This window comes from Malaclemys terrapin, chromosome 2 (genome assembly GCF_027887155.1).
Source record: "Malaclemys terrapin pileata isolate rMalTer1 chromosome 2, rMalTer1.hap1, whole genome shotgun sequence".
Lineage (NCBI taxonomy): Eukaryota > Metazoa > Chordata > Testudines > Emydidae > Malaclemys > Malaclemys terrapin.
Window position 1 is genome coordinate 133,254,564 of NC_071506.1, and position 14,544 is coordinate 133,269,107.

The 14,544-nt window shown below is 47.5% G+C and overlaps 1 protein-coding gene across 1 annotated transcript; it reads left to right on the forward strand.

The window, feature by feature from the left end:
• Positions 1 to 773: 773 nt before the first annotated feature.
• Positions 774 to 14,484, forward strand: R3HCC1 (R3H domain and coiled-coil containing 1). Its single transcript, XM_054017788.1, has 8 exons — positions 774 to 884; positions 1,743 to 1,872; positions 3,867 to 4,004; positions 6,746 to 7,958; positions 8,878 to 9,050; positions 10,270 to 10,340; positions 11,683 to 11,778; positions 14,328 to 14,484. The coding sequence occupies exons 4-8, from the start codon at positions 6,861 to 6,863 to the stop codon at positions 14,474 to 14,476; spliced, it is 1,587 nt and encodes a 528-aa protein (XP_053873763.1). The 5' UTR covers positions 774 to 884; positions 1,743 to 1,872; positions 3,867 to 4,004; positions 6,746 to 6,860; the 3' UTR covers positions 14,477 to 14,484.
• Positions 14,485 to 14,544: the final 60 nt, after the last annotated feature.

Consider the following 14,544-nt stretch of genomic DNA (forward strand, 5'->3'; position numbering starts at 1 on the left):
ATGCGAGCTGATTTTCAGTGGCACTCACACTGCCCGGGTCCTGGTCACTGATCTGGGGGGGGGCTCTGCATTTTAATTTAATTTTAAATGAAGCTTTTTAAATATTTTAAAAACCTTACATACTTTACATGGGGGGAGGGATAGCTCAGTGGTTTGAGCATTGGCCTGCTCAACCCAGGGTTATGAGTTCAATCCTTGAGGGAGTCACTTAGGGATCTGGGGCAAAATCAGTACTTGGTCCTCCTAGTGAAGGCAGGGGGCTGGACTCAATGACCTTGAAAGGTCCCTTCCAGATCTAGGAGATAGGATATCTCCATTAATTTAATAGTTTAGTTATATATTATAGACTTATTAGAGAGACCTTCTAAAAAGGTTAAAATGTATTACTGGCACGCGAAACCTTAAATTAGAGTGAATAAATGAAGACTCGGCACACCACTTCTGAATGGTTGCCGACCCCTGGGATGAATTTCCTACGGGAACCCCTTCCCCTTCAGACGCTGTAGTGAGTGTCCACACTACAGGGGCGTAGCTGTGGCCCTTGCCCTGTTTGCCTTGCAGCCTGTCAGCTCTTCTGGGGGAGGGAGCCACCGCTTTGTGCTGTGTGTACATCGCCGAGCACAGGGGTCCCGGTAATCCCAAGCAATAACCCTTCATGCAAATAACGAAGGAGCGTTAATCCCCGAGCATAACAGCCCGCCTTCACGGCTGCTGCAAGCGGGGCAGGCACAAGTCAGTCCCCGCCCACCGCCCGGCTCTGCAGGGAGCCCGGCCCGCCGTGTTTCCCCCGGGCCGCGGGGCGGCGCAGGCGGAGGCTAAGCCGAAGCCGGGAAGCGGGACTCAGAGGCCGCGCGGTGCAGCTGCTGCTGGTTCCCGGCCTGCCGGTGAGTGCGGCCCCCTGCCCCCCGCAGGCCGGCCCCGGCCCTCCGCTGCAGCCGCTCCGGCTGCCCCCCGTCCTTCGGAGCATCCGGCACCGGGCCCGGGGCAGCGTCTGGGGAGCTGAGAGGAGCCGACCCTCGGTGTCCGGTCCTGCGACCACAGTGCGGGTTGCTGGGGGTGGTGGATGCCGCGGGGGCAGGGGGGTTGCTTGAGGGGGGGTTGCTGTGGGTCCTGTTGTGGGTAGGATGGTGGATGCTGGAGAGGTGGTGGGGGGGAGAGGTTTGCTGTGGGTCCTGCTGGGGATGGATGGGGGGGGGAGTTGCTGAGGGTGGTTGCTGGAGAGGCGGGAGGGTTGCTGTGGGTCTTGCTGGGGGTGGGGGCTGGGGAAGCGGGAGGGGGGGTTGCTGTGGGTCCTGCGAGGGTTGAGGTGGTGGATGCCTGGGAGGTGGGGGGGTGGATGCTGGAGAGGCGGGAGGGTTGCTGTGGGTCTTGCTGGGGGTGGGCGCTGGGGAAGCGGGAGGGGGGGTTGCTGTGGGTCCTGCGAGGGTTGAGGTGGTGGATGCCTGGGAGGTGGGGGGGTGGATGCTGGAGAGGCGGGAGGGTTGCTGTGGGTCTTGCTGGGGGTGGGGGCTGCGGTGGATCCCGGGAGGGCGGGGAATTTGCTTTGGGCCTTGCTGATGTCTGTACAGAAAGCAATAAGACTTTGGGTGGAGGGTGTGGTCTCTGCCATGCAGCCTATATCTGAAGTGCCAAACCACTGTAGACCTCAGTAGCACCAAGGAGCTAAAGCATTTGCGTTTCCCTCCCTTCCTTCCCCTGCTGCCTTTTGTCACCCTCTTCCTCTGCATCCCACTCTCCATCAGGCCACCCCCCCACTGTCACCCTGGCGCTGCGTTGCTTGGATGGCGTCTTCCTCTCCCCCAATGAGAATGACTTCGTGTGCAAGGTCGCTGAAGAACTGGACCATTTTCTGCTCCAAAACCAGCATGAGAAGTAGGTGGCTTATGTTGTGCCGTTTACATTGCAGGAGCTTTCAGATAAGGGCCACAAAACCTGGGCCCTTTTTACCCCATGTGAATAATAAAATGTTTGTGGTCCCCTTTGCCCACTCTCATGCAGGGTGCTTTGTGCCGTTAGGTGGCTGTGCGTTCCACCCAGGGGTGGCTGCAATTCTTTGCTGCTGTATGTCTGTAGCTTCAGATGGGCCCTATAGGACGAAAGATTTTATTAGAGATGGGGGGCTGAGCTGCAACATTTGGAACCAGATCCCATGTCCTAGACCAGTGATTCTCAACCAGGAGTAAGCATACCCCTGGGGGTACGCAGAGGTCTTCCAGGGGGTACATCAACTCATCTAGATATCTGCCTAGTTTTACAACAGGCTACAGAAAAAGCAGTAGCGAAGTCAGTACAAACTAAAATTCCATACAGACAATGACTTGTTTATACTGCTCTGTGTACTATACACTGAAATGGGAGTACAATATTTATATTCCAATCGATTTATTTTATAATTTTATGGTACAAATGAGAAAGTCAGCAATTTTTCAGTAATAGTGTGGCTGGGACACATTTGTATTTTTATGTCTGATTTTGTAAGCAAGTAGTTTTTAAGTGAGGTGAAACTTGGGGTATACAAGACAAATCAGAGTCCTGAAAGGGGTACAGTAGTCTGGAAAGGCTGAGAACCACTGTCCTAGACCATTCAGAACTGGGTTATGGTTTGGGCCATTAAAGCAAGAGGGGTCAGTTACCAAGTTTGAGCTGGATCTGCACTTTCCCAAACTGCAGGCATTTTGTACCTGTTTTTTTTTGCCATGGGCCCATCTCTAACTATTATTCTTCCCTGGGTGGGATTATCCCGGATGCTGGCAGCTTCTGCACCAGTCACTTCACAGCCTTGTTCACTTGATGTCCCTGTTTGGTGAGTTATTACCAATAGTTTAAGATCAAACTGTTCTTCATCAGACCCTCCCTGCTAAAGCCTTCCTGTGCACAGTGTTCTCTGTCCCAGAAAAAATGATTTTGGGGCATGATGAACACAGACCCCTTGGCCTACCTGAGCCCTAGAAGTATGTTTTGCCTATCTTCTTGTGCACAGATAAGAAGATTCAGATGAGCTTCTGTCACAGAGTAGGGACTAGAAGGGAGAGAGGGATGCTGTGTTCCAGGTAGACTTGCTTGGACTCCAGTTGTTTGAATTGGATACTTATCACCGTATTTTAGATGGAGGAAGATATTAAAGTCCAGTTGCAAGGTACCTGGGAGTGAAACTAGATCTGATTTTACTGTGTGTACAAATGCCATGCAGTGTGAAACAGAATATCTTTTTTCTGACCTCCTAATTTCTGAAGATACACATAATAAAGGGTTTCTCTGTGAATTCACCACTGGTGAAAGGTGCCAGATTGACAGGCCTCCACCTTGATGCCCTCGTGTTTTTCCATAGAACAGATAAAGGCAGAAGGATAATCTTGTGGTGAAAGCACTGGCCTGGAGCTCGGGAAACCTGGTTCTATTCCAGACTCTGTCCTGTGTGACCTTGGGCAAGTCCCTTCGTCTCCCTGGGCCTCCGCTTCCCACCTGCAACCCGGGGTAATAACCCTGCACAGCCTGGCAGGGGTGTTGTGAGGTTAAATTTGCCAGTGTTGGCAAGTAACATCATTACAGTGACGGAGGGGGCATAAAAGTACCTAGATAGATAAAACAATGGGCAACAGCAGAGCAGTCTAATCCAACCCAGTCGTGTCCTAGAAGGGTGAGAGGGTACATCAGGCATCACAGACTGTTCGCTCTCTAGTCCCTCTGCTGTTGCTCCCAGCTAGGGGGCCAATTGGCTTTTGGGATGTGGCTTGCTGGCCACTGGGTATGGAATTAGGACCCTACTCCAGGAGTGACTTGGGGTCACTAATGGGGACTTGCAAGATCTGCTTCCCCTTCCCTGCCCACTCCAAGCTGATGATGCCTTGTCTGTTTTCCTTTTTCAGAGTTCTCTTGTTCCCCCCCTTGTCCAGCCGCCTCAGGTACCTGATCCACAGGACCGTGGACAATGTCGATTTGTTAAGCAGCTTTTCTGTCGGGGAAGGGTGGAAGAGGAGGACTGTTATATGTCACTCAGTCATAAGGTACAACACTACTTCTCCCTTACTGTGCACAAGGCACTGACACTCACTGCACCCCGTGAGGATGGCTTGATCCCTGGTCTATTCTGCAGATACGGAAAAAGGCAGTGAGCGGTTAAGTGACTTGCAAAGGTCACACAGTGAGTCAGTTACAAATAGAACCCAGGAGTCCTGACTGCCAGTCACATACCTGAACAACAAAACAATCCATCCCCAATTCACGCAATAGGTCTGAATTTACAACTGTGGGTAATTTCACCCCTTGGGGTTCAAGCAATACGTTGGGGGCATGCAATCAAAGCGACGCCATGACAGTCACCAAACTGCCTAGTTGTACTGAATACAGGCAAAAAGCTAATAGCCGTATCCTACTTTTGTAGTATAGTGAATTCTATTCAGATGTGTAAGGCGAGGGAGTTCGGTCTAGTTGGAGCAGAGGACAGGGAATCAGGAGGCCTGGGTTCTGTACCTAGATTTGTAAGGGAGTATTGTCTAGTGGTTAGAGTAGGGAGTCAGGACTCGTGGGATCTAGACCCAGATCTGAGTCAGGGAACAGGATCTATACCCAGAACTGGAAGGAAGTATGCGCTAGTGGTTAAAGCTAGGTGTCAGGATTCTTGAATTTCATTCCTGTTCTGTCGTTCTTTTCCTGTGTGATCTTGGACAAGTTACTTAACCTTATGGTGCCCCAGTTAAAGGGACGTTGTCAGCTTAAAAGTAATATGTATTAAATATCTATTTGTTATGCGCCCTTTAAGATTAAAAGTGAGAGAATTAAAAAACCGAATTTGTTTGTCAGTAACTTATGCTATTTGGTCACGTTGTTTTTTTTCCTGGCATTTCTCTCTGTGAAGAATCAGCAGAATCACTTTCACGTTTGTGCACAGTCATTTTTGTTTTCAGATACCCACTGCTGCAATGTTTGGGTTGCAAAACCTCCAGAGGGACGTTTGTATGTGTTTAAAAACAAAAGTTCCTATTACAACCGAAAACAACAGCATGGGACATTTCAACACGTCTGTCGGACTTAGATTCTATAGAAGCTCTTTTTAAAAATTCTGAGTCAAAAGTGAGTTGACTGTGTCTCTTTCAGTGTTAGTCTGGCGATCCGCCTGGATTCAGGCCGGAGTGGCTGTGATGTCACTTTTAGGTGGACAGATGGAATTCTAGATTGAGGAGGGAAGCATTTTAGTGCTGCAATGTCTGGGCCGCAGACCCTGCAGGAGATGAATGTTTGTTGTTAAAACAATTGTTTTCCTTGACCCCTTTTAAAAAAAAATTGTTGAAAAATGCCTGTTAGTCTTGGGGATTTGTCAGAAGTTAAATGTTGGGCCAAATGTAAGTGGATGGGCTGCCCGTTTAACCCACCAGGGTGTGTGTCTGAAGCCACTATTATTGTATTGTCCCCAGTGAATAGGAGGAGATGTAGAATTTTTTTTCCATCAGGAATTACATCCCAGCGGTTTACTCTGTCCCTCACTTTATGAACAATTTTTGGTGATGATCAGTTGGGTGGCGCGTCAAGCGATGAATACAGAGCATAGCCCAGGGGTGGGCAAACTACAGCCCGGGGGCTGCATCCGGCCCTTCAGATGTTTTAATCCGGCCCATGAGCTCCTGCCGGGGAGTGGGGTCTGGGGCTTGCGTCTCCTGGAAGCAGCAGCATGTCCCCCCTCTGGGTCCTATGTCGAGGGGCAGCCAGGGGCTCTGCATGCTGCCCCTGCAGCTCCCATTGGCCAGCAACCGCGGCTAATAGGAGCTGCAGGGGCGGCGCCTGTGGACAGGGCAGCGCGCAGTGCTGCCTGCTTATAGCTCCGTGTAGGAGCCAGAGGGGGGACATGCCACTGCTTCCAGGAGCTGCTTGAAGTAAGCGCTGATTCCCGTCCCACCCTCCAAACCCCTCAGTCCCAGCCTGGAGCACCCTCCTGCATCCCAGAGCCCACACCGCAACCCCCTGCCCCAGCCCGGAGTCCCTTCCCGCACCCTGAACTCCTCATTTCTGGCGCCCCCATCCGGAGCCCGCACCCCCTCCCACACCTCAACCCCAAATTTCGTGAGCATTCATGGCCCTCCATACAATTTCCATACCCAGATGTGGCCCTCGGGGCAAAAATTTTGCCCACCCCTGACATAGCCGTTTTTCTGAATTAATAGCTTCTTGTCTCCCCTTCTCATCTGTTGCTCCGCAGGCTTCTCTGCCACCTGGTCCCCTTCTCATGTGCTAATGCACGTGCTTGGTTCCCTCCTCCCCGTGTATGCAGCTTAACAGTTGGTCCTTTTCTCCCGCTGTGCCCTGGACATATTGCCCAGTAGCTGCTTTCCTTTCTCTCCATCTTCCCTGGATGTTCCTCTCAGTTTCCTCCTCCTCCTATGTAGCACAGTCTGCTAAAATGGCTCCTCCTCCTATGCAGCTGCTTTTACAGGCCTCCAGGCTCCCCTGCAATGAAGAGCCTAGACCCTGGCGGAAGCAGCTGGAGAGGAGGGTGTGGAGCCAGTGCTCTAGTGACTTAGCCAGCTCTGCTCAGAGCACCAGCAAGTGATCTGTGGGCCGCAGTTTGGATCTGCTGCTGCTGCTGCTAAGGATGCAAGCGTGCAGTACGTTGGTGACTGTGTGTGGTTATACTCTTGATCTTGTCAATAACACTGATTCGTAATAGGAGGGAGGGGAAGCTGCTCCTGCTGAAGTTTACTACAGCTTGAAGTGTCCCAGCACATCATGTATTTCCCTCCTGTTTTGGTGCTAGGTTGCCCGAGGAGCCTGGCGATCAGAACAGTTCCTCCAGCAACACGGCGAGATCCCACCGCCCTCTCCAGTCAAGAGGCAGGGGAGGCAGAGCCGCAGGGCTGCGCCACGCGGAGATGCCTGCCGATGGCTCTCGAGTCAACAGAGGTATCGGCAGGACTAGGCGACCGCCCCGGAGGAAGCCGGATAAAGCTTTGTATGTTCCCAGGGGGGTGCGCGAAAAACTGGAGGAGTTGAGAAATGAAAGCCTGGCCGTAGCTGGAGCTGAGCCAGATGATGATGTCGTGCGAGAGGCAGGGAGCTGCATTGAAAGTGCAACCGATGGGACCCCAGAGGAGTTGGGTAACTTTGAGGCCACTACAAATTCCAGCAGGGTAGCAAGTCATCTTGATCCAGTCCCTGGCAAGGAACTTCATGAAGTCCAGGGCCCTAAAGAGGCATATGAAGAACATATTGTGGGTGAAATCGGTGGTGATAAAAGTAACAAGTGTCCAGTGGACTGTTCAGATGTCTCTGTGTTGGAGTGTGCCAGGAACCTATCTGCATTGGATAAAGACTGTTCAGATGCCCCTGTAATGGAGTGTAGCAAAACTCTATCCCAACATGAAGACCAGGATAACAGCAGTACAGATGCCACTGTATTGGAGTGTAGCAAAAACCTGCACCAAATAGAAGATCAAGATAAAGATACCATGGATGCCAGTGTATTGGAGTGTAGTGAAAATGTACTGGTCCTGGAAAACCAGGATAAAGGCTCTATGAATGCCACTCTATCAGAGTGCAGCAAAAACCTATCCCTACCAGAAGACCAGAATAAGGAGTCTGTGGATGCCTCCATATTGGAACACAGCAAGAACTCTTCAGTACTTGAAAACCAGGATGAGGGCTGTACAGACATCATCGTATTGGAGCGTAGCCAAAACCTAAGTCTCCCAGAAAATCAGAATCAAAGCTGTAGGGATGCCCGCGGAATGGAGTATGGTAAAAAACCATCTGTACTGGCAGACCAGGATAAGCACTGCATGGATACCTGTGTACTGGATCGTGCCCAAAAGATATCCCTACCAGAAGATCAGGACGAGGACTGTACAGTCCTGGCGGGCAGACTGCGGTGTGGGTTGGAATTGTCTGTGGAGGATAGAGGCACCGAAAACCCTGCAGTGGATGAGCAGAGCAGCGTAGAGGATGACTGTGGTGCTGAACTCTTGCAAGAGGTAAAGGTTTGGATGTGAATGTTACCTTAGAGACTGGATTTGTGACAGTAGTGACCAGCAGATAGGCTGTGAATTAGAGATGTGGCAATGATTTTAATAGGCCCTGTCATCTTCTAAAAGGGAGAGGAGGAGTCCCTGGGACACCTCTTTGTCATGGCTCTGGCAGACCTCTGGTTATGGCTCCTGCTTGCTTTTATTGAAGCACTTAAAAGTATAGAATCCTAGGACTGGCAGGGACCTCGAGAGGTCTAGTCCAGTCCCCTGCACCCATGGCAGGACCAACTAGTCTCTACACTGTGACTGTAAAATGACTGGGGAGTGGACGGCTCAGGCAGTGGGCAGTGTGGTACACACAGGTGGGTCTCAATCCATTTCCTAGCAGCCAGGAGTCTCCATCTTAAAGCCCTTCTGCTGCTAACTGGGTCTGTTGAACAGCATAGGCAAAAGACTGAATGGGCGTTGGGAGCTGAACTCCCCTCTCATCCCTAGAGAGGGGTCTTTCCGGGGCAGTGTGTAGGGAAAAACTGGTGGTTAAACTGGTTATGCCATTTTCTGGTGGGATCAGTCCTAAGTATCATACATGGCTCCCATTCCGTATCGGAGCATCTCACGATCTTTATTGCATTTATCCCAGGAGGCAGGGCAGTGCTATCATCCCCATTGTCCAGGTGGGGAACCTAGACACCGAGAGACTAAGTGACCAGCCCAAGGTCACACTGGAAGGCTGTGGCAGAGCAGGGAATTGAACTCAGTCCTCATCCCAGGCTCACACCCTAGCCCCTAGCTCTGTAAAATATGCAGGCATACTTTGTGCTTGATAGAACATTGCATTTTTGAAGACCCCTAAATGTCCTTGCTCATTGACTTCTCCTGCAATGTTAGAAGTGCACCTTGACATCTAACATGCTTCTCCTCCCAGATTGCAACTTATTTGACTGTAAAGGACATTAGCGTCGAGAAGATCCAGTTCGATTATTCCAGCTATGGGGATGCACAGATCAATGAAGGAGATTTTGGACATGTTATAGAGATCTACGATTTCTTGCCATCCCTGAAAACGGAGCATCTGATGGAAGCATTTTCAGAGTTCCAGTAAGTACCTACCTCAGAACAGGGCAGTTCCTGCTCGCCATGCTTAGAGCCATTCGCTTGACATCAGTGGTGCCAGTTGCCAGAATGACGTGAGCAGCTCTCCCAAGTTCTAGGCTCATGTGCTAACCACGGGGCTCTTTTCTTAAATGGCCCTCATCACTGTAGTATCTGAGTTCCTGAGTAAAATTACACCCATTGATTTGAGTTCAACTCCTAAAGTATATTCAGTCCTTGGCTTCTCTGCTGAAAATGCAGTAAGGATTGGGTCCTTACTTTGCTAAGATTGATCATGTAAATGTGTAGCACACAGGCAGTAATCCAATCAAAGCTCCTTAAGGAGCGCATTGATTATAGGGTCAGAACAAAATTCATCCCCTTAACTGTGGAGCTGTGACCGGTGCGCCTCTAATAAACTATGTCCTCTCTGCAAAAATGTTTGAACTGCATCTGCAGAGGGAGACACACTCATGCTCTTCCCCTCCCCTACTGCCCGCTTAATGTACATAATGGTGTGGTGGTAAGTTTCTGTATGAGCCCCTTTAGCTTAATAGTAAAACTCCTAAAGATACAAGCTACTTTTTACAGTCTGTCCTCTGCATTTACTTTATGCACTTAGCTCTGATAGCGGAATTGGGCTGAACCCTACCATTAAAACGAAATTGATCATTTTCCAATTCTCATGCCCCTAGCACACAGCAACGGCATTTGAGTTTCCAGTGTGGCTGGGGAATCTTTGAACGTTTTGTTTGGTTGGCTTTCATGCGATTAAAAACTCTCTCCCCCCCCCCCCCCCGTTAGATTTTGTACCATCTGACGTTTGCACTTCCTATTTACACTGGAGGAATCCGTTTATGTCTGAATCGTTGTGCAAATGATAAATAATGCTTAGCGCTTTCCATGACAAATCCTAAATCTGAGATTGAAATTAAAGAAATGTATAATCACTGGGGGCAACAAGTCCCTGGTGGTGGGGGGAGGCATTTGTGTGGGGTTCAGGATACGTGGATTCTGTACCCGCCTCTTCTATTAAGTCGCTGTGTGGCCTTGAATAAGTTCCACTTAGCCCCGCTACTTCTATCTTCCTCCACCTATAAAAAGGGGATAATGCTTTGTATAGCACGGGGTATCTATGGATGAAAAGCACCCCAAGTACTGATATTACTGCTACGGAGACTATTCGTCAGATTGTTTATGGTGTTGCTCTCCTTTTTCTTTGTAGCAAGAGTGGTTTCAAAATTCAGTGGGTCGATGACACTCATGCCCTGGGTATCTTTTCCAGTCTGGCAGCAGGTAATGTGACTTGATTTTTTGCCAAAATGCTAATAACCTCTGGTGTTGGTGGGACTTCACCAATGTCGCATGGTAAATAGTTGCGGAGCCTTAAAATTCCACTTGGCCTGTAAGCTGAATTGCAATGAGCGTCATGGGGTTTCTGTTACTAAAAAGAAGACACCCTGTTCCTTCTGGTAAGGTGGAATGTGAAAGAGCCAGCTCCACAGAGTAGCATTGGTAAGGAAATCGTATTTAGAATTAAATCCAGTTTCATCCAAAATTCTCATTGGTAGTTGAAAAGAAATCCATTTCCCTATGTGGGCGTGGAGAGTTCTGTAACTTCTCATCCCCCTCACATGCCCTATGGAAGTGGAAGCCTTTCTCCCACATCTGTTAGGTGTCCTGATCCCTGAATGAAGTAACCTTCTGTAACAGGCATGGAAGATACCACTGACAGTGCATGCAAGTCATTCCAGTACTGAATTTAAGCAGCTGCAAAACACTGATGCCAGTTCAAGCATAAATAGCATTCAAGACTGAGATCTGTTTCCACCACTGATGTTGGGGATTTGGGGTGTATATTTATTGATGTTAATAGAGACTCATGGTATATTTCCCCCCTACACTGCCACCTCCCCCAAACTTTAAACCACATGTTCAACTTCTGACACAAGAACCTAGAATTAATTCTGCATTGTTGATGTGCTCTTCTATTAAGTAAGTGTTCTGGGGAAATGCTACTTAGCAGGTTTTTAATTGGCTTGGGTAATAAACAGGCTGCTGGGAATCCCTGTATAAGGAGTTAGTGTGTGAATCATTTTCCATTTTAGAAAGGAATCCGTTCTGCCAACTGAGTTTATTCTCTAAAATGAACAAAATTCTAGCAAGCCTACAACAAAGGAGATGCGTGACCCTCTATGGACATCATTAAGCGCTTGTGACATCTAGGTCAAATACCTGACCTTATGGCAAACTGACCCCCATCCTGAGCTTCAGCTCATAACGTTCATTAGGAGCAGTTGAAGTCTGGCTGTGCATATATTCAGAAAGCCTTCACTCTATATTTGGGGCCTGATCCTATCATCCTTGACCCATCCTGAACAAAACAGTTATGAATTTCAGTGGGAGTTTGCAGGCCCAAGGACTGCAAGATTCAATATCTGAGTGAATTGACTAAATTCTGCTGTTCCACTAAAAATCTTGGGCCAGATCATCAGCTGAGATAAAATGGTGTCATTCCATTGACTTCAGTGATGTTATACTGCTTTAAACCAGCTGAGGATCTCAACCTGTGTACTGAACTTTGTTATAGTTAAAAAAAATTCAGCTTGTTGACTGTAGTGATCTTTATTCTTTGAAGCATCTCAGGCCTTAGGACAGAGTTATCCTTCTCTAAAGATCCGATCCTTGATTCACGGGACAAGACAGTCTAAAACCAAGGCACTTCAACGACCAAGTAAGAAACCTTTGATTTGTGTTTGCTCCTTGTTTTGCATATCTGCTGCTGCTAGGGGTGATTATTGTGACTAACTTATTAATTATACTGGATTTAAAAATAAACCCACAGTAAAGACCTTTACTGCTTTAAAAGCAGGTGTTTACTCCTTGTGGCTTTATTGACGCTGTTCTGGTGCAGGAGGGTGAGCTGAATTCTGTTGTGCCTCATGCATCAATTGTCACCTTAATTCTACTCATGGAAGATTGAGTTATGATGCCCGAGGCAGAAAGGATCCAGCTGGATCTGTAGATTAGAGAAGTGACTGTGAAGGGGAGCACATCAGAGGTGGAATAAGGGTATTAATACACCAACTCAGTCTTGTTTCAAGTCCCTTTTCTGACTATTGTGGTACACCTCAAAACCATCTGCTGCCTTAAGGAGTGGCATGATCAAGTGGTAGTCTGATGTGTTTGTAACAGGAGGACAAAGCATGCAGAGGAAGATCATAGATTTTATTTTTTAGCATAGGGCCAAAATTTTTAAAGTTGGGTGCCTACAGTTAGACACCTAAATAACTGACTTGATTTGCAAAGTTGCTTTTCACATACAGCTCTGATTTCAGTGAGAGCTGCAGGGATATCCCCACCCTCGAAAATCTTGTCCATAGCCTGTTAAACGCCGTAACTTCTGCATTGTTCCACACGTGTCCTCTGCGAAATACAGCCTGCTGCTGAATGCATTATTAGCAAATATCCTTTTGAAAAGCAGTAAGTCACAACAGGAGGCATTGTGTACAGTAACACAGGAGCCAGTTCTGCTCTCTGGTACAGTCACCGTTCCCACTGGCTTCAGTGAGAGGTACCAAAAGTGTTGGGGTAGAATTAGATTCACAGTAAGGAAGACTGTGTTGAGCTCTGACAGCATAGATGGGATTGATTGGTTGGTTGCTTTTAAGCACGTGCTTAAATTCCATTGTTTTCAGTGGGGCTTCAGCACTGATTCTGGGACTAGTTTTCTATGCCACTTGCTTCAATTGTATAAGCATAAATAGCATTCAAGAATGAGATCTGTTTCCACCACTGATGTTTGGGGATCTGAGGCGTATATTAATTGATGTTAGAGTCTCATGGTACATTTCCCCCCTACACTAATTAGTTCAAACAAATAAAAAATATCACAGAAAATGAAACCAATAGCAGTTAGTACTTTGTGGTTGGCATAATTTTATTATTCAGTAGCAGATTCAGATAAAATTGTTTAAGCTTAGCCATTCATAGTTAGTAACATTCAGTTCATTTTAAAGTCATACTGTAATCAATTATGCTTGCTGCAGTAAAAGTGAAAAATGCCATTAATCTTGTAGCAATATAAAATTTTACTGTACATATAATTATACTGTTTCTTGTACAGTATAGTGCAGTCAAAATACATTTCAGTATTAATGATTTAAAAGGAAACTCGCTTTTTTAAGCACTTCCTGAGTTACTAGCATTGCTAGATTATTGAAACTGAAATTTTCAACGAATCCAATCCACTTTGTTCCGCTTGTATGGGGAAGGGACTGGTCTATTTCACATGCTGATTTTTGTGCGCTAGGCTAGGGGTGTGATGTCTGGGTTGCAGAGGAATGTTTGAACCGGAACAAAATTGTATTTAATTAAAATTTTTTTTACCAAAACTTAAATTAGCTGACAGTGTCCCCTTTAGAACCTTGTCAAGAATATTAGTGATTTATTTTCCAAGCTGTGGGTGGGTACAATGAGCCTCTGTCCCTCTTATTGTTTTTTGCCGCTGTTGGGCCTCCTTCCGTTTTTTTGTTTGAACAATCTTAACCCAGGCCAAGCCATATTGCTCACTGGATAATTTCAAGTTTGCAAACAGTTAAATGACTCTACTGGTATCAAATCCACTGTATATTATTCAGCCTGCAGGTTTGGACTTGGTAAAATGTTGGATTACTTAATTATTTTTAAAACAAGCCAGCTGGTGGTTAACGGCAGCGATTGCCGGTAGCCCCTGGCAAATGGGCTCTTCAGAAAAGCCTTTTAAAACATACACAATCATTTAAAAATACTTAATAGTGGAAGCAGTCTGCCTTCCTACTCCGCCACGTTCTGAGGGGTTAGCGCTAGGCTTTCAGAGTGAGTGTCTCAACTGAAATCAGTTGTCTTGGTATCTGAATTGCTAAATTTTGCCAGGAGTGGTTCTGAAGCAGTTTGTGAATTTTAATCACAGAAGGTTCTCTACCACTGCAGCAAGGGACCAGGTTTTAAGCCATTTGAATAGAATACTTTGCCTTTTGTCTATGAATCTATACATATTACAGACAATGACTTTCGCCTCACAGCATCCCATTGAGGCAAGTCAGTAAAGTCCCCTGGTGTGTGAGGTAGGGTAGTTGAGACAGAGGTGAAATGACTTGCCTGTAATTGCATGGTGACTCTATGGAAGAGCTGAGAATAGAGTCCAGTTTAACTACAAGACTGTGTTCCTAAAATAAGAGGATTTAATTAGGGAGACTTCCCCCTCTCCTCCATTTTGTCTGATTTCTCATCTGTTTTATTTAGAGCTCCTTCAGCTGGCTAAAGAGAGACCCCAGACTGACACTGCAGTGGCTAGAAGGCTGGTGACAAGGGCTCTGGGTTTGCAGCACAAAAAGCAGAGTGTCTCAGGTGGTGACATGCTACAGCCCGAGAACTTGGAGCTGGAAGAGTAAACTGACTTGGAGCCGAAGACAAGCTTTGAAGGAGCCAGGGTGGGATAGCGAACTGCATGCAGAACAGT